This window comes from Thermobia domestica, chromosome 18 (assembly GCF_964235325.1).
Source record: "Thermobia domestica chromosome 18, izTheDome1.hap1.1, whole genome shotgun sequence".
Lineage (NCBI taxonomy): Eukaryota > Metazoa > Arthropoda > Insecta > Zygentoma > Lepismatidae > Thermobia > Thermobia domestica.
Window position 1 is genome coordinate 65,546,147 of NC_137471.1, and position 24,243 is coordinate 65,570,389.

General features: G+C 36.2%; 1 protein-coding gene across 1 annotated transcript in view; it reads right to left on the reverse strand.

The window, feature by feature from the left end:
- Positions 1-24,243, reverse strand: part of LOC145675469 (protein-L-histidine N-pros-methyltransferase) — a 406,706-nt gene that overhangs the window by 279,778 nt on the left and 102,685 nt on the right. Inside the window, exon 2 of the mRNA XM_081745909.1 lies at positions 17,353-17,543. Within this exon, the coding sequence (XP_081602035.1) occupies positions 17,353-17,543 (191 nt within the window). The remainder of the gene's footprint in view (positions 1-17,352; positions 17,544-24,243) is intronic.

Sequence of the window (24,243 nt, forward strand, 5' to 3'; positions counted from 1 at the left end):
TTTTCCCTTCCCCCTCCTTGCTCATACATTTAAGATATTAACATTATACTTGTATTGTGTATGTTGCAGCGTTGGAATGATTAACAAGTCAAGCTCCGAATGTCATAGTCAATGATGCATAATTACGTTACATAAATGCAGAATGTGTTCAAAAGAATACATCGACGTAAAATGTCATATTTTCACAATCACGAATCCGAGATGAAAGAAAGAAAAACTACCTGAAAAAAAGGAATCTAGAATTTTGTATGATTGCCACTAGATAGGGGCATTCGTGTAGAAGTCATCCGTCTTCTACCCTGAATTTCAGATTTTTGGGGCAGTAATGCAGATTTAGAAACATTTTGCTTAGCAAAGTCCAACATTTAAAAATTGAAGTCCTTGCACCGAATAAATACGGATTTTGATCATTGGCTGTCAGGAGCTATAGGCCTATATTGCTTTCTTGTATATTTTGTTTTACCCAAGGATTTCAAAGGTGCCTCTACTTTCGAGTTTCGGGCCTGCTTAAAATTCAGGAAATTGGACCTAAGCAACTTCCCAGTTTTAATCATCTGTATGTTCTTCGTATTTATTCGGTGTAATTACCTCAGGCTTATTCCGTTGGACTTTGCTTATCAAAAGATTTCTAAAACTGTCTTACCGTCCCCAAAATCTGAAATGCAGGGTGCGGATGAGGGTGGTTGCCCTCCTGTTCCACTGACGCCCCTACTAGCGGCTGTCATATGAAACTATCCTACGCCTTTTCGCATGGTTTTAGTTACATTTGTTTTGGATTCTTGACTGCGAAGTATTATTTTTTGAAATAGAGTTCATTTGCTGAGGAAAACTGAAGTTTATTGAAAATGGATTTGGATATATTGTGCTCTGAACGCCCCAAATATTACCTTTCGTCAATAAATTTTTGACTCAAAAAACAACCAATTACATAGACTTGCAGAAAATATAAAGTTAGCACAATATGAAGTGTGCTTCAAACATTACTTTTCGAAAACGTAGCCCTATTATTATAAAATAATTTTATTAGCACCAGTGTTATGAAATAGTAATCAAATTTTGCAACAAAAATCTCACCCGTCTCCACGAAACGCTAGCTTAGCCCCTAAAAGCATAACTACAAAATTTTTAGAAGCGGTAACTCGAAATGATTTTCTTTATGGTTAAAATAACCGCACAACAGCATTTCTGGTAAAATTCTAGCCCTCATGTAACATGACACCATTTGCATTTGAAATTTCGAATGCTAAGCACAGATGTTCGCCATGATGCTTGATAGCACCATCTGGTGTGTCAGACCACTTCCAAGTTTCATCATTCTCTCTCAACCCGTTCTCAACGCACAAGGATGGTGAGGACTTTTGTTTTGCCATGTATATTGATAGATTGTGTGAAACCTCTATAGTTGGTAAATTTTAAAATCTACCTTAAAAGCTTATTATATCCAAGAAAACACTTACTGTATGAGAGTCACTTGAAGAGGGTGTAATAAAAGGGGTCGTTATATGAAATAAGTTGAGAATTACTAATCTATACGGAAATGTTCTGTACCCAACACTGTGTAGTCTTAAAGAGAATAAAATAAATGAAAAGATCGGTTGAAAGAGCAAAAAGTCTTAATAAATACGTGATTACACGATTTTGAAATATGTTTAAAATCATATTTTAAACTGTTCAAAATGTTTAAAACATGTACTTTTTCGTGTGTGTTTTAAAACATCTTTAAAACATTTTAAACACTTTTTTCATGTTTTAAACACGCGTTTTGTTCTTTTTTTTTATATAAAAAACGGTATTTTTTCCAACCCTGCTAACTTTTGACCAAGTTGGAAAATTAGAATGCGTTGTTGCCAATATTTACTTAAAAGACTTCCGTTTCTTTCAATTGACATTTGGATTAGCATTTTCTTACTTACCCAGTTGCTGTGATTTTCAATTTCTTTATGAACTTGGCAATTGGCACAATTGAATGTTTATATAATCAGTTTAGTTTTAAGTAGGTGGGAATTTGTCGCCAGATACAAAATTTCTCATCCTACGGCCTCGCGCCTCATAAACCTACTAACATACCAAAATTCCTAGTTTTTATTCCGATTTCAATTACGGTACCTAAAATATGAGATTTTGTACATCTAAAAAGTCTATTTAAATTACACAGTTTTTTGTCTCTTTAAAGCTGCTAAAATTGGAAAATATTCACTTTTGGAAATTTTCTATATAGTCCCAGGAGGCTAAAAACTTTGCCAAATTTAATCGTTGTAGTTCTACTGGAAGTGCCTATACTGTAAAAAATCGTTGTATTATTTCAACGACATGCCTATGTGTTAGCACGATTGTGTTAAAATATAACACAAACAAGTGGTTAGAACAACTCACTCTCCGTTTGGAGTTGTGTGTCAAATGCCGCTAGTTGAAATGACACACAGTCTGTGTGTTAAATTAACACAAGTGTAGAATCTTCGGTGTTGTTTTCTGCGTGATTGCCAAATATGTTGGGTATCTAATTATAAAGGCTTATGAACTGAAGCTACAGGCAAACACAGTAGAAAGAAATACTTAAACAAATCCAAGTATACGCAAAATTTCAAAATACAAACCGCGCGATGTGTTTTCAATTGTTTTACAAAATGTTTCTGAAGAAACCCTAACAGCACAAGATGTGCTAGGCATGTACCATTTAGGTGTTCTAAATTCATCTCCCACATTTGATGCATTTATTGCTTCTTTTTCAAAGCGGTTGTGTACTAGAAGCAACAAACGCATCAACTTTATTAGATGGCAACTGGCGCCGATCATTTGAAAGTGAATATGGAAGAACTATAAAATAAAGTAAATAGACAGTCGTCATTTTGTTATGAAATTAGGTCTACATGGCGAGCAGATTTTATCCCGAACGGTTATCGTCGAATATACGCGGGTTAAAGGAGCACTCTGATTAGCCAAATTCAAAAGACCTTAAGAATTTATCCCTCTACAAGCGACGGTTTCTTCATCGCATCCGTGGCCAAGTCGGAAGAGCACGCGGCTACTAATTGAAAGGTTGGTGGTTCCTGCCCCTCCCTTCTACAATTTTTCGGTGACTTGGTGAATTTAGAAGAGGCCGGACATAGCTTAAAGATGAAGAGAGAGCTGGACGTCCGGCAACAGCTGTGTCAGATGAAAACATTGCCGATGTGAAACAAATGATTCGAGAAAATCCTCGAACAACTTTCAAGGATATTGAATCTACAGTGAACGTTGGATTGCCAGCCAGAACAAAAATTCTTCATGATCATCTTCGGCTCAGGAAGGTTTCATCTCGTTGGGTGCCTCACACTTTGACTGAACAGCAGAAACGCATGCGTGTGGAATGGTGTGAAGAAATGCTTGCAAGATTTGATGGAGGCAATTCTCGACACGTCTCTGACATAGTTACTGGTGATGAGACTTGGATCTATCAATTTCACCCTGAAAATATACGCCAGTCTACAGTTTGGATATTTCCAGACGAAAATCCACCCATGAAAGTGAAGCGACCGCGATGTGCGGGAAGAAGATGGTCGCAACTTTCTTCTCCAAATCTGGCCATGTTGCAACTGTTCCACTTGAAGAACAAAGGACTGTTACTGTTCAGTGGCACACCACTGTTTGCCTAACAAAAGTGTCCAAGAACTTCCATCCAGAAGCTTCGGGAACGGCGTCCAAGAACTGGATTGCGTGGGATCCTGCTTCATCATGACAACGCGTCCGCACACACGGCCAACATCACAATTCAGTTTTTAGAATCTACGGAGGTCTAACTTATGACTCATCCGCCGTATAGCTTTGACCTCGCCCCGTGTGATTTTTTTATATTCCCCAGGATCAAAGATCGCATGCGTGGGAAGAGATTTTGCAGCCCTGAAGAAGCTGTAGTGGCTTACGAGAATGAACTTTCAAAACTTGAAGAAAAATACTGTCAACATTGCTTCCAAGAGTGGTTTTCAAGGATGCAAAAATGTATACAGTGTAATGGTGAATACTTTGAGAAAATGTAAGTGTTAAATTGATTTTAAGTATGTAAGTTATTGCACATCTCAAAACTTTCGTAGTGACCCTCATATATTAGGGTGGTCCGAAAAAATATTTTTTTTTCCTTTGTTTGAAACGCTATACTGCAGAAAACTTGCCCCTATGGTAGATAAATAAAATGCAAAAGAAATTTTTTTTTTTTTTTTTTTTTTTTTTTTTACGTCTGGCTGTAGCGTAACGACCCTAAACCTTGAAAAAAATATACGATTTTCGTAACTTTTCCAATACATGGAGAAAATTCAGATAACTTCTATAACAAGTTCTTATAGTCATATTTCAATAGAGAAAATTATAGAAAAGATAAATAAATGTATAAGGAATACATTTTACAATTTATTAGCAGCGTATTACACTTATAAAAACACTTAAAAAAGACAAATTTCCATTGAAATAGACATTTTTCCTGATTGTGTAATACTTAAGTTTGTAATGTAATACAGTCTTTTACTTGTCTTTAGTTTCTTTTGTTAGTTTGAAAAATGATTTGCTTGAAAACTTGGCATTAAATCTATTATATAAAAGAGAACGCACAAATCCTTTGTTAGCTCATCACGCTAATACGGCTGAACCAATTTCTTTCATTTTTGGGGGGTTATTAGGATTTGGACCCTAGATGGTTTTTATCATATCACTTTAATTTTTAATTACCAGTGTCTTGAGATAATTGACCATTCAAGTGTCCATAACGTACAAATCCTTTGTTAGTTCATCATAGGTATTAAAATAAACGTATTTATATGCAACCCGCATGACCGTGTCACTCGGCGGGTTAACATAAATGACAGGCGCTATAATGTTAACATTTACTGCAATTGAAAGCGAAAAAGTAAAAATTATCTAAGTAACAAAGTTTATTGCGTTCCGGGGTGACCGCAGCGAAGCGGGGTGAACGCTGCTATCTATTATATAAAAGATAACGCACAAATCCTTTGTTAGCTCATCACGCTAATACGGCTGAACCAATTTCTTTCATTTTTGGGGGGTTATTAGGATTTGGACCCTAGATGGTTTTTATCATATCACTTTAATTTTTAATTACCAGTGTCTTGAGATAATTGACCATTCAAGTGTCCATAACGTACAAATCCTTTGTTAGTTCATCATAGGTATAAAAATAAACGTATTTATATGCAACCCGCATGACCGTGTCACTCGGCGGGTTAACATAAATGACAGGCGCTATAATGTTAACATTTACTGCAATTTGAAAGCGAAAAAGTAAAAATTATCTAAGTAACAAAGTTTATTGCGTTCCGGGGTGACCGCAGCGAAGCGGGGTGAACGCTGCTAGTCTTATATATAAAAGAGAACGCACAAATCCTTTGTTACCTCATCACGCTAATACGGCTGAACCAATTTCTTTTATTTTGGGGGGTTATTAGGATTTGGACCCTAGATGGTTTTTATCATATCACTTTAATTTTTAATTACCAGTGTCTTGAGATAATTGACCATTCAAGTGTCCATAACGTACAAATCCTTTGTTAGTTCATCATAGGTAAAAATAAACGTATTGTTAACATTTACTGCATCTAATCTAAGTAACAAAGTTTATTGCGTTCCGGGGTGACCGCAGCGAAGCGGGGCGGGTTAACATAAATGACAGGCGATATAATGTTAACATTTACTGCAATCTTCTATGGTTTTTATCATATCACTTAAGCGAAAAGACGCTGCTAGTATCTTATAAAACCATCCCTGGAATTGAAACCGACAACTTTTTGTGACGCCTCAGTTACCACCTACACGCATCGTTCTAATGCTTTGGTGTGACACGGGAATTTATCAAAGTTCCACTCAGCCGCTGTTTCACCTGATTGGACCTTAGACCAAATCTCGTGATCGGTAAATTTCCGCAGCAAAGGCTGAGGTGAAAGTGTAACAGTGTTCCAGTGAATCATTTCGGTGTAGTCTCTAGCTAGGAAATTGATCTTAGGTAGTTGGAAATTCCTTATTGTCTTCCTCTTAGAAGTTAAGTTTCTAGCCTTTGTAATTCTTCTGAACCCTAAGTCTGTTATCCCTTACGTGATCCGGGGGTTTTGGGGTATTTTTCAGACTTTCAGTCAAGCAGCTACTGCATCGTCTCTATTTATCCTAGGATCATGGTTCATACCTAATTCTCTTCAGAATGAAGCTGACTTTCAAATGGTACCACTTGCATGCCCATATCATATACCAGAAGAGGGAAAATTGATGCGAAAGGGAAAATTTCGGAGGGAGAATTTTTTCACACTTTGGGCCCCTCTGGAGCGGCCCTGTGTGAACGTAGAGATCTCAAAAAAATCTGATAAATAGTACTTGGTAGACTGAATGTGTGTGCCAAATTTCAAGTTTCTATCTTGAATACTAAGGGTGGGAGAAATTTTATCAAGAATCCCCACAATGCCCCAAATTACCGCAAAAGACCATGATCTCAGGTAAAAAATTTCCTCAGACATCCCTAATTACCCTAGGGTCATGTTTCGCCCATCATTCTCTTCAGAATAGAACTGCCTTTCAGACGGTATGACTCACATGTCTCCATCGTGTATCTAAGGCGGAAAATCCCGAAGAAAGGAATTTTTTGGTCTAATTATCCCTTTTTTCAACATTTAGCCCCTCTTAACCCCCGTGTTTTAACGCAGAAATCTGAAAAAAAATCTGGTAAATACTACTCTGTGGGTTGAATGTTTGTGCACAATTTCAATCTTCTATGTGCAAAAATAACCACGCCAAAAAAAAAAATATATATATATATATATATATATATATATATATATATATATATATATATATATATATATATATATATATATATATATATATACCGAAAATGTCCAATATTCCTTTATACAGAAGTATATTTTTACAAAAATTCCCTGAGACATCCCTAATTACTCTAGAGTCATATTTCGCTCATCATTCTCTTCAGAATAGAACTGCCTTTCAGACGGTATGACGCACGTGTCTCCATCATGTATCTAAGGCGGAAAATCCCGAAGAAAGGGATTTTCTGGTAAAAATATCCCTTTTTTCAACTCTTTGCCCCTCTGGATCCCCCCTGTTTTAACGCAGAAATCTGAAAAAAAATCTGGTAAATACTACTCGGTAGACTGAATGTTTGTGCAGAATTTCAATCTTCTACGTGCAAAAATAAGCGCGCCAAAAAATAATGAACATAGGCTTAATAAGAGAAAATATATATTTTAAAATTATGACGTCATCTCCTCCTATGTCTGGACGCAGGAAGGTGTGAAACCATACGTAAGGTCTTTTACAATGCCCCAGGACTTGAAAAACAAAACAAAAATTGGCAACGTCTTGAGCGGTCATTCACCTACCTCCTCCTCAATAAGGAAAAATGTGACAATAAGCCTATACCAGATTCAGTTGGTAAGTGCTACTCTGCAACAGGCTCGCAAACAGAGGGAGGTAAAGAGGGACTGGCCCCCCTAAATTTTTCATATCCGCTCCAGACCTCAATACAAAATGCACAATTTAGATATTTGTAAGAAAATTTTTAATGACTTAGCCCCTCCTAACATATTCATGGACCCCAAAGCTCTGTTGCTGGTCTCGAGCCTGCTCTGCAAGTGGTGTATCAATGGGCGGACGTTAGAAGGGTGTAGTCAAAACGTTTTTAGAAATGAAGAGATCGATCGAAGTAAGAATTATATATATTTTAGACTGAGTCTAGTGTTATGCAGGAATGCATTTGGCGCTAGCTTAATTTTTGTAAAGTATATTTTTATTTACGTAAATTCATTGAGCGGAACAGGGCTCATAGCGAGTCACTTTTTTAAACTAAAATTTACTTTTTTCAAGTTCCTCACTAAAAGTTACTTTTTTTTTTTTTCAAATTTGTCACTAAAAGTTACTTTTTTTGAGAGGTAAAGTGACTTTTTCGTGTGATTTATGTTTCGCATTGGCAGTTTTCTAAGAAAAAAAATATAAAAACAAATGGAAAAAGGCAGAAATTGTTACTTATTACTCTTCTGAAAGCTTTAGTACTTGCTGCCACATGTGAAACAGTCAGCTTTATTCTCACTTCAGCTTTATTCTCACTTCAGCTTCTATTCTTTCTAAAGCACAGTGGACAATTGGTGAATGCTTAAGCTCTCAAAGTGAGGTTGAGAGCTCTTCTGTGTCTATTCTTCCTTCTATCATAATAATCTTTTATTTTTCTCTCGTAATAGTTAATGCCCCATTCAACGTTGTGCATGTGTGTTTGTGTGGTTCATCATGTTCGTCTTGTGCTATGCTTCTTGTATGTTCTTCTTAAGAGTAGGTGATGAATTCGAATATTTCACGTTTTTGAGAACTCTTAATGCGAAGTTAAATATAATGTCTGGGATGAACGAATTCGGAAATAGGCCAGAACCGGTTTCACTTACTCAGAAGCTTTTTACATCTGCTAAGTCTGCTTACCGTAACTACAAACCATACTTTGAAACCCTAAGAAAGGAGGAAGCTCAAAAAGAAGAAGTAAAGAAGAAACAAAATAACAAACAAAGAGAGAGGTGTTGGAGAAATTGACAAAGGAAAAGAGGCATGATGAGATTTTAGTCACTTTTTCGTGTGCTTTTCGCCATTTTTGGTCACTTTTCAACTATTTACAAGAGATCAGACCACTATGAGCCCTGGGATTATTAAAATTAGGGTATATTAAAGAAGACAAAACAGACAGATACAACATATTTGTAAATTGAAAAACTGAATATCTGGAAAATAACTAAATCAATGAATAATTGCTTCTGAAAGATATTCAGAGCCAATAACGTAGCTAGGAAGGGGCAGGAACAGAGATTAAGAGATCAAATAATATTACAACAATTAACGTTAATAACAGGGTTAGAATATTAAAATAATGAAATTGGAACTATGTACAGTATTAATTACTAAACGAATGTGATTTCAGCATGGGACGAGGGAATTTTTTTCCCAATTAATATTTAAAAAAAAATCACCCACTAAAACTTGCTGGGGTGAATAAATTGAAATAATAGCAGAATTTTGCAAAATAATTAGACTACAATAATTCGTATGTAATGAATTCACATGTAACTACTGGGTAAAATAGTGGAGGTTAATTCCTAATACAGTGAAACCTCTCTTAACGGGCATCTCTCAATAGTGGACATCTTCGTAAGAGGACAAACTTTCTTATTCTTCCATGCCATAAATATGTGTGGTGTTGTGTTATAAAAAAGAGAGAACCCTTCCTTTTAGGGACACCTCTCATTTACGGACAAATAATCGGTTCCATCGGTGTCCGTTTTGAGAGGTTTCACTGTATTACTTAGTTTAATAATAATAATAATAATAAATGCTCAAATGTGTGAACTTACTTTATTGAACCTACCACTGCGAAGAGTTGATATTATTATTATTATTATTATTATTATTATTATTATTATTATTATTATTATTAGTAGTAGTAGTAGTAGTAGTAGTAGTAGTAGTAGTAGTAGTAGTAGTAGTATTGCAATAGTTGCGTAACAAAATACACTGTTTTCTTGTTTGAGTTTGTTTAAAAGTTATATCACTATTCTGAGAGCACATCCCCTTTTCTTTTGAAAACCCCCCTCCAAGTAAACATTTCTGGCGTACTTACTGTCTTCAGGCAAATCACTGCCTACCTCTTTTGACAGGAGAGTTTCTGCATTTGTGTATTTTGACATGATGGCTGTGAAAATAAATTAACATTGGACTGAGTTCTTTTATGTTCAACCAACTTCCTTTCATGTCTTTGGGTAATCTCTTTTGTACCGTTACACTTCCAATATTACCTGTGCCAATATTTCTTTCGGGGTACAAGAATTTAATTCAATGATGGGTATTTTTTTTCTCAGTTTTTCACAGTTATAGATAATGGACACAGGGAATTCACAGACCTCAGTATTAGTGACCTTTTGGCTATTGCAGTCAAATGTTATTTTGCACTTACATGCAAAGACATCAAACAGTAAAACACATTTTCTTTTGAAATGTTCAACTTAAATGTTCTTTTGAAATGTTATCCCGCTTAAACTACTTCATAAGATTATGATAACTTACCTGGTATGCATTTATTAACTGAACAGTTCTGTAAGACGTTGCTGTTGGTATTGAAGCTTTATCAAACACAGATTCAACTTGTCTGCCACAATATTCGAAACTTAAGAAAAACTAACTGACCTGCTGTTTGTTTTCACTACTAAGTTGTAATGTTAATGAAAGAAAACGCTTAAGAAGATTTTCATAAGTTGGAAGTTTATTCAATGATAACTCTTTTGGGTTGCCAAATAACGGGCAGTAAAACTGGCTGCGAGGAATTTTCTTGTAAACTTTTGGGATCTCATTTCTGGAGTTTCAGGTCCCGGAGCTTTCCAACACCACAATATGTATCCAATAACTCCATGCTTAAAAGAAAAATGGAATGAAGCCAAGCTCAAAATTTCGGGACACCATTTTTGGACCTTTGAGACAAGGGCCCAATTTCTGACGTTAACACTGTGCTCAGACGACCCGAACATTTCCAACTTCACCACCCACATACAATTCCATGTTTAATAGGCGTATAGAAAGAACCCGCGCCCAAAACTTCGGGACCCCATTTTTCTGGAGCCCCATGGCTGAGGCCCGGTTTCTGATATCACCACTGTGCTCGGGAGACCCGGACTTTTCCAATGCCACCTTCTGCATCCACTAACTCCATGTCTAACACGGCTTCCCCATTGTAGGAGGATTTTGACGAATTTTCTGCAGGTTCTTTACAACTATTTACAACGTTTCAAACTATTCATAAGAAATGAAATTTCAATACATTAGAAACTATGTTCTTTTAAAATGTTCAAAATGGATGACAGCATTGATTTCCAGTAATAATTGTAAACTTTCGTAATTTTATTCTCTATTTGAATAGTAGTTTAATTTCGAATCTTTTACGGTTAAAAATATTTTTGTGAAATGTAACGGAATACATTGAAATGCTCCTACTCCCACGGGTACGTGTTCCAATTATAAATCGCTTTGAGGTTCAGTGTACAAATGAGAAACTCCCAAAGCGAAGTACAATATTGTAACATTGTTGACATACATATGAATAACTGGTGATTAGGTCGTTAAGCTGTACATAAAATCATATAAATTTTCATTCATATTACGCAGACAAGTACACACAGAACAGCATATGAATCTTTATCTGACTTTTGTTTCTCTAACTTTCTGACAGCCTTTATGAAATAATATCTTTACAATCGAAATATTCGTTAAACATTATTATTATTCTTATCCTTCAATATTCATCATACATCATATTCTTCATTACTTTAAATTCTTCATATTACATAACTATTTTACATTATATTCCGTCGAAGCTGTTTCAAAGTTAGTATTACACTTCTGACATAGTCATCATTACAAATCATAATTGATTCTTAATCCATACGCCTGTAACTTGTCCATCCTACCTGCAGTGTGGATCCTACGCAGTTTCGACCGTACGCAGTTTCGATCGTACGCAGTTTCGACGCTACGCAGTTTCGACCGTACGCAGTTTCGATCCTACGCAGTTTCGACGCTACGCAGTTTCGACCGTACGCAGTTTCGATCGTACGCAGTTTCGACGCTACGCAGTTTCGACGCTACGCAGTTTCGACCTACGCAGTTTCGATCCTACGCAGTTTAGGTCGTGTGGAGTCCATGAATATAACCCTAATTTATAGCTGCACAGGTTAAAGAAATTAAAGAGAGAGAAAAAAAATATATTTTTTGAGCGCATGATTAAAACTTAAATTATTTCAGGGCAACTGCGTACGATCGAAACTGCGTAGGATCGAAACAGGTTTTGAGCTGAATTTTTCGATCGTACGCAGTTTCGACGCTACGCAGTTTCGATCCTACACCGCATTCCCATTTCCCGTACCTCCCTCGAACAAGGAAGGACAGGTTGCTCCGGCCGAGATCTTTCAATTGTTGGATGCGGAAGCGTTGCCACAACGAATTATTTCATGGACTCCGCTGTGGTTTGTCTTGTTAGTCACTTTTAAGTAGCGTACGATCTTCACTCGTCAAGACCAAACGAGTGAATGACAAACTGGCAACACAGCTGAAGTCATTTACTTCTTTTTCCCTAAGCAAAGGGGCGGTTTCGTCCGCCAGAGGTGGCGGGGGTGGAGCCGAAGTTAAATTCGTATAGTTTCCGAGGGCACAGGTGGAATAGACAGGCTCGGGTGTATCCACTCCTGCTTCCTTTTTAGGACGCAACCGCATATATATATATATATATATATATATATATATATATATATATATATATATATATATATATATATATATATATATATATATATATATATATAATAAAACAAAATCAAAATAGGAGATTGTTTTCTTGATCGTACCAAAATCGATTTTGCACACAAACTTGATACGATTCTTTCTGAAGGAACGAAAAATATTTACATAATCAATACACAAAGTATAAACCTCAACAGTCTCCCATAGGTTTACTGATCTCCTATTGTTCCCGCAGCTACCATAAAACGTAAAAATAAAGAAAAAAGAGATTTCAAGCCTTTGATACACATACCTGGGACTCCCATTAACATTGTTTAGTTTCTTTTTATTCTCATGTATACTGCAATTAGTCTGTTTCTTTCACTAGGTTCCCTTTTCTTCTGGACTTGTATAATACAAGACCTTCTTTCTTCAAACAGAAGACGAATATAAAAGGAAGAGGCTCATTTTTCTTTTATTAAAACGCAACAAATAACGACGAAAAGAAGGAAGAAAAAAGTGCACGTGAAGCGTAATAACAAGAAGCATCCGTGAAGACGATGCGTCTATTGTCCCTCCACGGAGCGGCACTTCAATGTAACAAAGTGGACGGAATCCGTAGGGGGTTCGAAACACAGGTGTAACAGCAGTGGCTTTAACCATTATCCACGTCTTTTCCTCCCACAAGGACTACGCAAACATTGTTGCTGCTTCATCATCATATATAGAGAGAGGGATTCTGCGATTTATATATACATAAACACATGACACTGCCTGCAGACAAGGTGACCAGTTAACGAGACTTGATGAACATCGTACACTCACCTTTGGTTCCCCTTGTTTCTATGAAGTCATCTTAACTTGTATGCTGATTCTTTGAGTAACTCGGCTTTTCTTAACATAAATACTGATATAGGCCAATTCTTTTACTATGAAAAGTCTACTTCGTCACTGATACTCATGTAAATAAAAATTATTACGTAATTGCTCAATACACTCAAGTGAAACGACACGCTATAGGAAATAGCTTGTTATAATGATAGTACACCTCACAAAGTGTATACTTTCCCTAAAGTGTCTGCTTCCTTGACGCTAAAGGTAGTCAGAGTCTTATCAGAGGAATAATAATTGACGTGTAGAAGTTAATGAATGTCTGTATCCCGGTTTTAGGAAGTCAATGTGTTTTGTGTAAGTGTATTAACTGACGTGTAAAAGCGAATAAATGTATGTATATTGACCTTTGACACTATATAAGAAGTCACTATGTCATGGGTATCCTCAGCGGGAGGCAAGGAAAACAGTTGCCTTCCTTGATTTTCAAAGGGTGTTCAGTTCTTGCGAATACTATAGTACTATATGCTTACTTACATACTATAGTACTTAATACATTTAATTATATTATAGTACTATACTTTATTTATGGCAGTTAATAATGACTTGTGCGTAAATGCTTTTGTTTTATATTATATATTATGTGGACATGTGTATCAAAGTGTGTATTGGCGTTTGCACTAGTGTGCGCTTTTGCTTTCCTCGCACCCTTTGAAAAAGTACAAATATATATATATATATATATATATATATATATATATATATATATATATATATATATATATATATATATATGTATGTTCTAGTTTCTTTGATACTACTATATAAGAAGTCAGCATGTTTTGCATGGGAGGAATATTAACTTACGTAAACAAGTGAATGAAAAAAAAATGAAATGAAATTTTTGCATTTTACGTCCCATGGTTATGCCGGCTAGGCTAAAGAAGACGACAATGATGAGTAATGAATGAAATAGTGGAATGAAGAAAGTGGGAAGAAACGGAAGAACCCTGAGGAAACCCACGCACACGGTGTTTGTCCACTACAAAGTTCACTTAGCGGGAGCAGAGTTTGAACCCAGGACGCCATGCACCAGAGGTGAACGCTCTACCACTGAACCACCGCGGCTTCAACAAGTGAATGAATATCTGCGTAATGAAGATGCAATTACTTAATTCTTATCGCAAGTGGTATCCTTAATCATAATTCTCAACCTTAATTTCCAGTCTGCCACAACCATTTTTGAATCATATTTGACAGAAACTGGCCACACTACTCCTATTCTACTGGATTATTAGATCAGCTTAGCTATATTACGGTAAGTGGGCTAGAATTTGTCTTTCAGACATAAATATGAAAGTGTATGCCCGGAAAAGTTAGTGATGATGTACAAAACTTCAAGAGTTTACAATAATTTTGATTAAGGAAAGGCTCATGCCAGTTCCAGATTTACTCCTTTTTAAAACAGGGCAGTGCCAGAAATCAGTATGCAAGTAATATTCTTATGCTGTATAAAATAATTATGAAGTAACTCATATTATATATATAGGGTGTTAATGAACTATACCGTCAAACTGTAAGAGGTGATTCATTACATGAAAATAAGAGAAAAAGTTCATATGGACCTGTAAGGAAAAGTGCACAGTTTCAGAGCTAGGGCTGTCCAAAATCGCGAAAAAGCCAAATTTCAAGAGGCCCTATTTCGAATTCGAGAGACTGCGGATGGTGGTCCTTATCAGAGTAAAGGAAGTCACGAATACGCAATACAAAAATTCATATTTCATTAATGATCAATTGCTGTACAGAGTATGCCTTGCAGGCTGAAATTCCCAAACATGCCATCAACCGAATTTTGAGTTATGCTCTGACTTTATGTTTGGTCCAAAGTAGGCAAAGGATAAGCCTTGATAGCAGTGAACACGGAATCATTTGGCTCAATGTCTTAAGTGTTAAGTATCGTCAGCAGCATGATTTCTCGTATTCAGGAAAATGCATGCTGCGATGTTTTCTTTCACGCTTATAAATGAAGAAAACGTTAAATTTACCATGAGGAAATACATCGCATTACACGTTATTCCGAATGCAAAAAATATGGAGCTGCTGGTTCCTAACACTTCCGACTTCCCTCCAAAGCATTGGATGTCCACTTTGTTAAAGCTTACCTCCTGCCTCCTTTGGACCCTCCTTGAAATCAGAGTATATCTGAAAATTCTATTGAGAGCATATCCGACAGTTACACCCTGTAGGGAATACCCTGCGCACTTATTGAAAATTGACGAAATATGAACTTTTGGATTGTGTAGCGTGGCTTCCTTTACGCTAATGAGGACGACCATCCACAGTTTCTGGAATTCGAAATGGGCCTGTTGAAATTTAGCATTTTCGAGATTTGGGATAGCCCTATCTCTAAAACTATGCATTTTCGCTATAGGTCCATATGAACTTTTTCTTATATTTTGGTGTAAGGATATATATAATTTTGATATATATAATGTTGGACACTTTTAAGGTATATGCCAAAATTTAGTCTAGAACACACACTACTGTTATATAATCCAAAAGCCACCCATTCCCTCACTAGATATGCTTATTTATCCATGGCATTTACGCAAATATACAGGTACTGTTTAACTATGACTGCCAACGGAAGAACATGTCTCATGTACACAGTTATCGCTCAACATAATTCATAGAACATACCTCATTCGCAACTCTTGTTACTTTATCAAGTACGTTGAATGAACATTGTAATCGTTTAAATCGGAAGTTTGGTTCATGCTAGTGCTATTAAAATTACTCAAATTTTCGAATATCGGATCGTTTCCAATATTCGATTAATTATTCGTTATCCGAAGAATTGTTCAAGTAATTATTCATTATACGAGTAATTGTTCAAACATTTATTCGAATATCGAATAATCCATAATTTGAATAATGAATTATTCGAACTTCAACAACTCTACTTCACACACCACTCGAAATGAGATACAGTAAAGCTCCGATTATTCGCGGAATTGGGTGGCAAGGACACCGCGAATAGCGAAAATCGCGGATAACTCGAAAAAGACTAAAATGAGGTGCAAACGCGAAAAAAATTCAGCGTAAATATTTTGTTTTATTGTAGAAAAACATAATAAAACTTTAAAAATAGCTTTAGTCTATATCGAAATCACTAAAATAAAGATACTGTACTGTAAACCTGTCAGTAATTTTCGACCTTCACACTGTAGGGCCTATTGTATTTTCCCGGTTTTTGGCTTGGATTCAAAATGTTTATTTTTGAAGTTCGTAATTTACTCTCCATTGGTCGTCCGCGGACTCTCACTCCTCTGTGAACAATTAGCATACGCGTCTTTGGCGCGGGAGACCCGAATTCGATTCCCGGCGGGAGCGCATATGGTTCGGATTCCACGCTAATCCGTAGGTCCACGTCTCATATAGTCTCGCTACTGAACGAGACGTTAAACTCAAAATCAACTCAACTCAATAATGAATGTAATTTAATTTACTACCACGCAAATCACTCTTTCCAATTCCCGTTTTGCATACCTTACAAGAATTGGCTTCTGCTTCTCAGAGTAGAGTTGCACTTGGAAGCATGCACTATTCTTGGAAATATTATTTTTTACAATGCAATTTATATCTTTATATTTTAGATTATACAGTATTTATTTGTATGTGGAGTGTCAGTTCGCAGCGACTATTTACGAAACATAGTTGAGCGCGACTGCAGCAAGGTTAAAAAAAAAAAAAAAAAAAAAAAAGTAGCAGCACTCGATGATAACCAGGGCTTTACTGTATTTTCAACGTTTGTTGGGCTTCGTTTTCCCATCAGCAGGTATTTACTTCTGTAAGAAACTGGCTAATGAATTCACATTTATGACCCATTAGAACGACTGTCAAACAACATGCCCTCCTCAATCTCCAGGCCGGTAGCCAGCCCAAAAATGTAGGGGGGGGGCTCGGCTGAAGTTAGGGGGGGCCCGATCCAAAAATATTATAGTTCATCACCATATTATAGTTCATTTCCAAGCCTACCGTGAAAATTTTAGGGGGGCCCGCCAAAATTTAGGGGGCGTGGCTCGGCCCCCCTAGACCCCCCTGGATACGGGCCTGTCAATCTCCTCAAAAATAAAAATAATTACACATGAAATTTGAAAACAAAAGAATGTTTGCTTATACAAAAGTTCAAAGTGAAATAAAGAGCACAGACGTGTGTGTGTGTGTGGTACTTACCCATTGATTGAAGTTTGAGTCAGAAACCAGCGTAACAGTGTTTTCACAATGGCATGCCATATTTGAGTAAAAATCCAATCTGATTTTTCACTACAGTCGTCGAGAAACTGCTGTGTTTCAGCATCAACGTTTAGCAACAGAAACTTATCACGAATAGTCTCTTCCATCTGAGATGTATCACACCGGTACCACTGAAAGAAAGAAAAAAAAAAAAACATTACTAAGTTAACTAAACAACTCGTATGTAAAAACAAGTCCCAATAAATTTTTTTATTATCGTTGTACATTTGTTTTCTTTTTCTTTAAAAAAAACAATCACAAGGAGAGAACAATATGTAGAGTACAACACTTACAGTACTCATCCAATTTTGACCAAACTTCAGATGAGGGTATACCTTCACTTCCATCATACCAACTGTTGTCCACGAGACGAGACGAGACGGGAATTCATTGTCTCGTCTCGTACATTTTTGAGGAGCTCTCGTCTCGTCTCGTCTCGTCTCGATTATTGGAGTATTCCTTCTCGTCTCGTCCGGATTCTCGGTTCATCATGTGTTGAAAATTTTCTCGTCTCGTTTTGTTAATTTATGTACAAAATTTATGATTTTAATTTCTTAATATATATATTTTGGTCAAAAAAGTGTTTCGATTTAATGTATTTTTTTATTACTCGATTGAAATAATCACTTAAGAACTTTATAAATGGTAATGATATGATCTGAAAAATCCTTAAAACAAAATCCCGAGCATACTCGTGCTCACAATGAGATTAATATTACCTATGGAACTTGTGAAAATAAACAAGAAAATACATTTGAATAATCAAAAAAACAAAATACTACTGAAATTTTTATATTTTATGGAAATGTCATTAGTCCTATCCAGTGGCGTATTTAGGGGGGTGGCTTCCGAGCTTAAGCCCCCCCGAAATCTTACTTAGTATAGTAAAGTAAAAGAAATATCTTTCAGAATTTTCACATTTCCAGGCAAAGCCCCCCCGAAAGTTAGCAAAGCCCCTCCCGAAACAAAATCGTAAATACGCCACTGGTTCTATCTACAGATGAAAACAAACTGGAATGCTGAATGGAGGAGATTAGAGTGACATCTACCAGAAAGACATGTAAACAACAACTTCCACAGCACTATCTGGCGGAAACATACATAAACATAGGAAAACGAGTATAATCGTCCTTTTAAAACATGTACGGGTAAACAAGTTAGCACGAAAATACTCGGGATTTTATATTTTCGATAAAAACTAAGCACTCGAGTATTTACGGGTTTTTCCGTTACGAGATTAACCTTAATTTCATCTAGAAGTTACCAGAAGCCTTCAGCGTCATAACAACATTTAAATCATATTTATCATTGGAGTATATTGTATAATGACTTTAAACGTTGATAAATGCTTTAAATTATGTTTTTACAGTAATTTTATCAATTTATAGTTTTTATATCATGAATCATGTGACAGTAAAACAGTTTGAAACCGAATACCTGTGTGAACTGGTATTGTCCACAAGACTCGAGAAATTTATCGTCTTGTCTCGATTCTAGTTGCGAGTACGAGACGAGGTTTATTATGTTTCTCATCTCGTCTCGAATTGGAAAATGTAATTCTAGTTTCGTGGGCAACGATAGTAGTACCGTAATGTGTGAAATATTTTCCTGTGCACACCTTTGGTTCTTGAGTTATTGACCATTCCGAATTCAGGATTTGGATTTCGTCAAATTTTCAGCAGGTGGAGAATTCTCTAATTGCTTATGTAGATTAATTACAATCATCTACGAGGGGCGTTCATTATATTCTTACCCTATTGGTGGCGAAACAATTGTGTGACGACAAAAATAGATAAAAACAATTGCATCGTCAAATCTGAAGTTTCAATTTCGTGAAATTTTTACAAAACAATTCTGTTAACTAGCGTTAGAAACGTTTACTATATCTATGAAATATTAAAAAGTCGTTCACTTTGTAATTTGTTAAATGACTTATACAAATAAGAAAACTTCAAAACGAAGAGCCGGTTATGTGTTAAGTAGCGTTAAAAACGTTTCCTATATCTATGAAATATTAAAATTTTTTATTGTATCTTTTAAGTGGTAAAAAACTTTTGTACATGAGTGTACAGGAACTGGAAGACCTACAAACATGATTTATTTTTAAAATATAGAAACTTTTAAATACAGAAACAACTTCAAATTCGTCCATAAGGATGTGTGACGTCCAAGTTGTTTGTGTATTTCAAGCCAGTGAAAGTATTGTAGAAACATATATAAATACTTCTCAAAATTATCAGAGTGGACTAGAAAGAAGAAAGAGAAGGACTACTTGCTAAAGTCAGTTTTCAATATCCACGAGAAATGAGAATTCACTCAGCTCCTTGGAACTTTGTATGTAAGTTAACTTTTTTTTTTTTTATAATTGAATTTATCTTGCTTTGAGAATGTATTATTACATATTCTCATGGAGGTCCTCCTAACAGGCCTACCAATGATCAGAACATTCAGATCTTTGTATTCTCATAAAGTTGTTTTAATAGTCAAATTAATATGTTTGTTCAAATATTCAGATTAATGTCTTTTGAGGCAGCAGTAAAATTAAGTGCACTTACTAAATCAATGTTCATGTTGAATACGTCTGCCACAATTGTATTTAATTGTTTTGTCAAATAATGATTTATGATCATGAAATTTCATTTATAAACATATTAACCTCAATTTGCATTAAACATGTAAAATATAACCACTATACTACCAATCAGAATTGAATTAAAAACATAACTCCTTAAATCTATATAGGTACTGAATCAATATGTGTACGAAACATAACTCTTAATTTATCAAGGAATTGAAACTGGGGATGGGCAAAACCGGTTTCTATAAAAACCGGAAACCAGTTTCTAAAAAACCGAAAAACCGACATTTCGGTTTTCTTTAAAACCGGTTTGGTTTTTCACCGAAACCGGTTTTGGTTTTCTCCAAAACTAGTTTCGGTTTTCTTCAAAACCGATCCGGTATTTACCGAAACTGGTTTCGGTGAAAACTTTTGGAAAACATAAAAAACTATTTCTGGGGAAACGGATTCGGTTTCCGGAGAACAACGAAACACTATTCTGGTCAGAAACAGAACAAATTTTTGAAGAAAACCGTAACCGGTTTTGAAGAAAACCGAAACCGAATCTGGTGAAAAACTGAACCGGTTGTGGAGAAAACTGATAATTGGTTTCGGTGAAAACCGAACCGGTTTTGAAGAAAACCGAAACCGATTCCGATGAAAAACTGAACCGTTTTTTGAGATTTTCAAAACCGGTTTTGGTTTTTCTAAAACCGAAAAACCGGTTTTCGTACCCACCAGTAAATTGAAACACAATATCTTAAAATAAAAATTGGCTTTCAAATCAACGAAGAAAGACTTTTCTCCTGCGAATGGGAAATTTTATGTAGTACGAGGGCTGTATGCGACCTTCAGAGTCATAAAGTGTGGCCTCCTGGACCTGCTATGAAAAATGCTAAATTATCATCTTTTACCTTATATCATGTAGTATTTTTCATAACAGGGCCAGAAGACCTATTTTACGACTCTTAACCCTTAAAGGATCCTGGCTTTTTGGGCTATTTTTTAGACTTTTAGTCAAGCAGCTACTGTATCGTCACTATTTATCCTAGGATCATGGTTTATACCTCATTCTCTTCAGAATAAAGCTGGCTTTCAAATGCATGCTCATACCATATACCAGAAGCGGGAAAAAATGTCAAAGTGAAAATTTCGGAGGGAAAATTTTTTTCTCGAACTTTGGCCCCCCCTGGACCCCCCCTGTGTGATCGTAGTCATCTAAAAAAATCTGATAAATAGTACTTGGTATACTGAATGTGTGTGCCAAATTTCAAGTTTCTATCTTGAATAGTAAGGGCGGGAGAATTTTTATCAAAAATTCCCACAATGCCCCAAATTACCATAAAACACTATGATCTCAGGGAAAAAATTCCTGAGACATCCCTAATTACCCTAGGACTATAATCCGCCAATCATTCTCTTCAGAATAGAACTGTCTTTCAGGCGGTACCATTCACATGTCTCCATCATGTATCTAAGGCGAGAAATTCCTGAAAAAAGGGATTTTTTGGGGCAAAATTTCCCTTTTTTAAAAACTTTTGCCCCTCTGGACTCCCCCTGTTTTTACGCAGAAATCGGGAAAAAACTTCTGGTAAATACTACTCAGTGGACTGAATGTTTGTGCAAAATTTCAATCTTCTACGTGAAAAGATAGGCCCGCCAGAAAAAAATTTCCCTACCATGCCCCACTTTTACCCTATACAAAAGCATATTTGGATAAAAATTCACTGAGACGGCCCTAATTACCCTAGAATAATAATTCGACCGTCGTTCTCTTCAGAATGGAACTGCCTTTCAGACGGTATGACTCACGTGGTCCTATCATGTATGTGAGGCGGGAAAATGACGAAAAACGGGATTTTTGAGGTAAAAAATTCCTTTTTTAACCCTTTGCCCCTCTGGTTCTCCCCCTGTTTTAACACTGACATCGGAACAAAAAATCTGGTAAATACTACTCGGTGGACTGAATGTTTGTGCAAAATTTCAACCTTCTACGTGGAAAAATAAGCCCGCCAAAAAATACTGAACATACGCTTAGAAAATGAGAAAAGAAATTTTTGACTTATGACGTCATCACCTCCTATGTCTGGACGCAGGACGGTCTGAAACCATACGTAATGTCTTCTACAAGGCCTCTGGACTTTGAAAAAAAAAAACCGGACGAAAAAGCTCAAATAGAAGAGAAATAACGCAATGTACCATGAAAAACGCGTATGGTACAAATTGTACCCTAGGATCCCCAAAGGGTTAAGAGCGCAAGTTCTCCACCCCAGTACTAGTTTATACATTTTTTTAAATATTTGTTGCAAAAGAAAAGTGAAATTATTATGGATCTTTCCTACGCTATCTATTGTTTATTTATTTATTTATTTATTTAAATTTGAGTATCTATAAAATGCTAATGAATGAACTAGTTCTAGGTCTTTTCTCATTGGCCTAAAGTCTACGTAGGCAACTTATGACGTCCCAATTGTCGGACATTAAAGTCTCTGAACTATATAAAAGATCTTTCAAACAGATATTAGTGCATTTAAGGTGAGTTTAAAGGAGCGCTAATCACCAATAGATGGCAGCACGTTACCCACATCTTTCCAATGTATTTTGATAGGAAGGATCAGTATTCGAAACACTTAATTCAAAATCAAGAAATGGACTGCGAAACTCGGCCCAAAAAGAAATTGAAGCAATAATCAAAGAATAACCCATGCAATTTGTTGATACCTTATTTCTTTCATTATTGAGAGTTCTGAAAGCATGTTTCTAAAGAATAAAAATTACGTGGACTGATCAGAAAGTAAGGTTACAAAGCATGCAGTGACACGTGTATATATTATTTCATACAACCAATACAATCAACAGATAGAACATACATTAGATTATTTTTCGACATAGTTTCCATATCGGTTGAGACATTTGTGGCATCGTGGGATCAATTTGAAGATCCCCTCCTAGCAGGCCCGTGAGGCTAAGGGGCCGGGCCACCTAAATTTTTGCTCCTCCCCTAAAATTTTCACGGTATCCTTGCAAATGAACTATAATATGGTTGGATCGCCCCGCCCCCCCTTCATTTTTGGACTGGCTAGGGGCCTGCCTGGTTAAAATCCCGTTCTTTCATGTTCAGCAACGTTGTCAGGAAGTTTTTCATCTCCTTGTCTGAAGCGAAGTGACGATCTCCTAGGATCTCCTTCAAGTGCGGGAACAAGTGAAAGTCGCTTGGAGCGAGGTTCCAGGCTCGAGGGAGGGTAGTCGATGTTCCAGCGAAACTGCTTCAATAACGTGGTGGTCATCTGGGCTTCAACTACGCGGTGAGGTTTTCTCATCCAGCTGCAAAACTTTCGACATCATTCTCCGACATGCTGACACAGGGTGTCTACTAAAATTCCAAAATGAAATTTTGTGACCTTTTCTTTACCAAATCATAAAATTTCCTAACATTTTCAAGAGCGAATTTGCGTGCGAATTAGGACGAATTTTCATCCATGCGATAGAAACGTACTTTGCTTGCGATTTGGTAGCGTCTAAAGCCGGCCATAAACATTTTTGATGGTGAATTTTGACGTTTAACAGAACAAAATTTTCCAATCTGTACTTACATTTGTACAGTTAAAAATAAAATCGTGACCCAAAAGCTAAATTTCGTTACTTTCATGACCGTTTTCTGATTTCGTGACTTTTTCGTGACATTCGTGACTTTCGTGACCGATAGACACCCTGTGACAAGATATTACAGTCTCTTCGTAAACCTGTATTTGCTGCCGGTGGATTTCAGCCGTGGTTACATGTTTCACCCACAGAAATCGAATAAGTCAGTGGACTTCTTCGCGAGATCAGTTTTCTAAACGATTCGCTGTTTGTATTTAACTACAATTATCGCCGTAGGTGACGGGTGGCTGGAACTCCATAACTGCCACCTCCATTTATTGAAATTACCACATACTCCTCACTTCTCTATATAACAGACGAAACTCCAGAAATCTTAGTTTCTGATTCTCCCTCATAAACAGTCTCAACGATGAAAGAAACAAAATAATTAAAATCTGCACGAATTATCCTAGTATATTCAATTCGTCTTTGGACAAAGTTTGGATATTCATCTCTTCAATTTGAATTACTGGGAATACTGTCGCTCCTTACAAAATACACTGAAAAGATAGGGGGAAAGTGCTGCCATCTATCGGTGAGTCGAGTCTTTACAGTGATCAAATTAACTACTTTGAAAATTCTTTATTATTTGTTGCTATTGGGTATTATTCTATACTAATATTAAGAAGAAA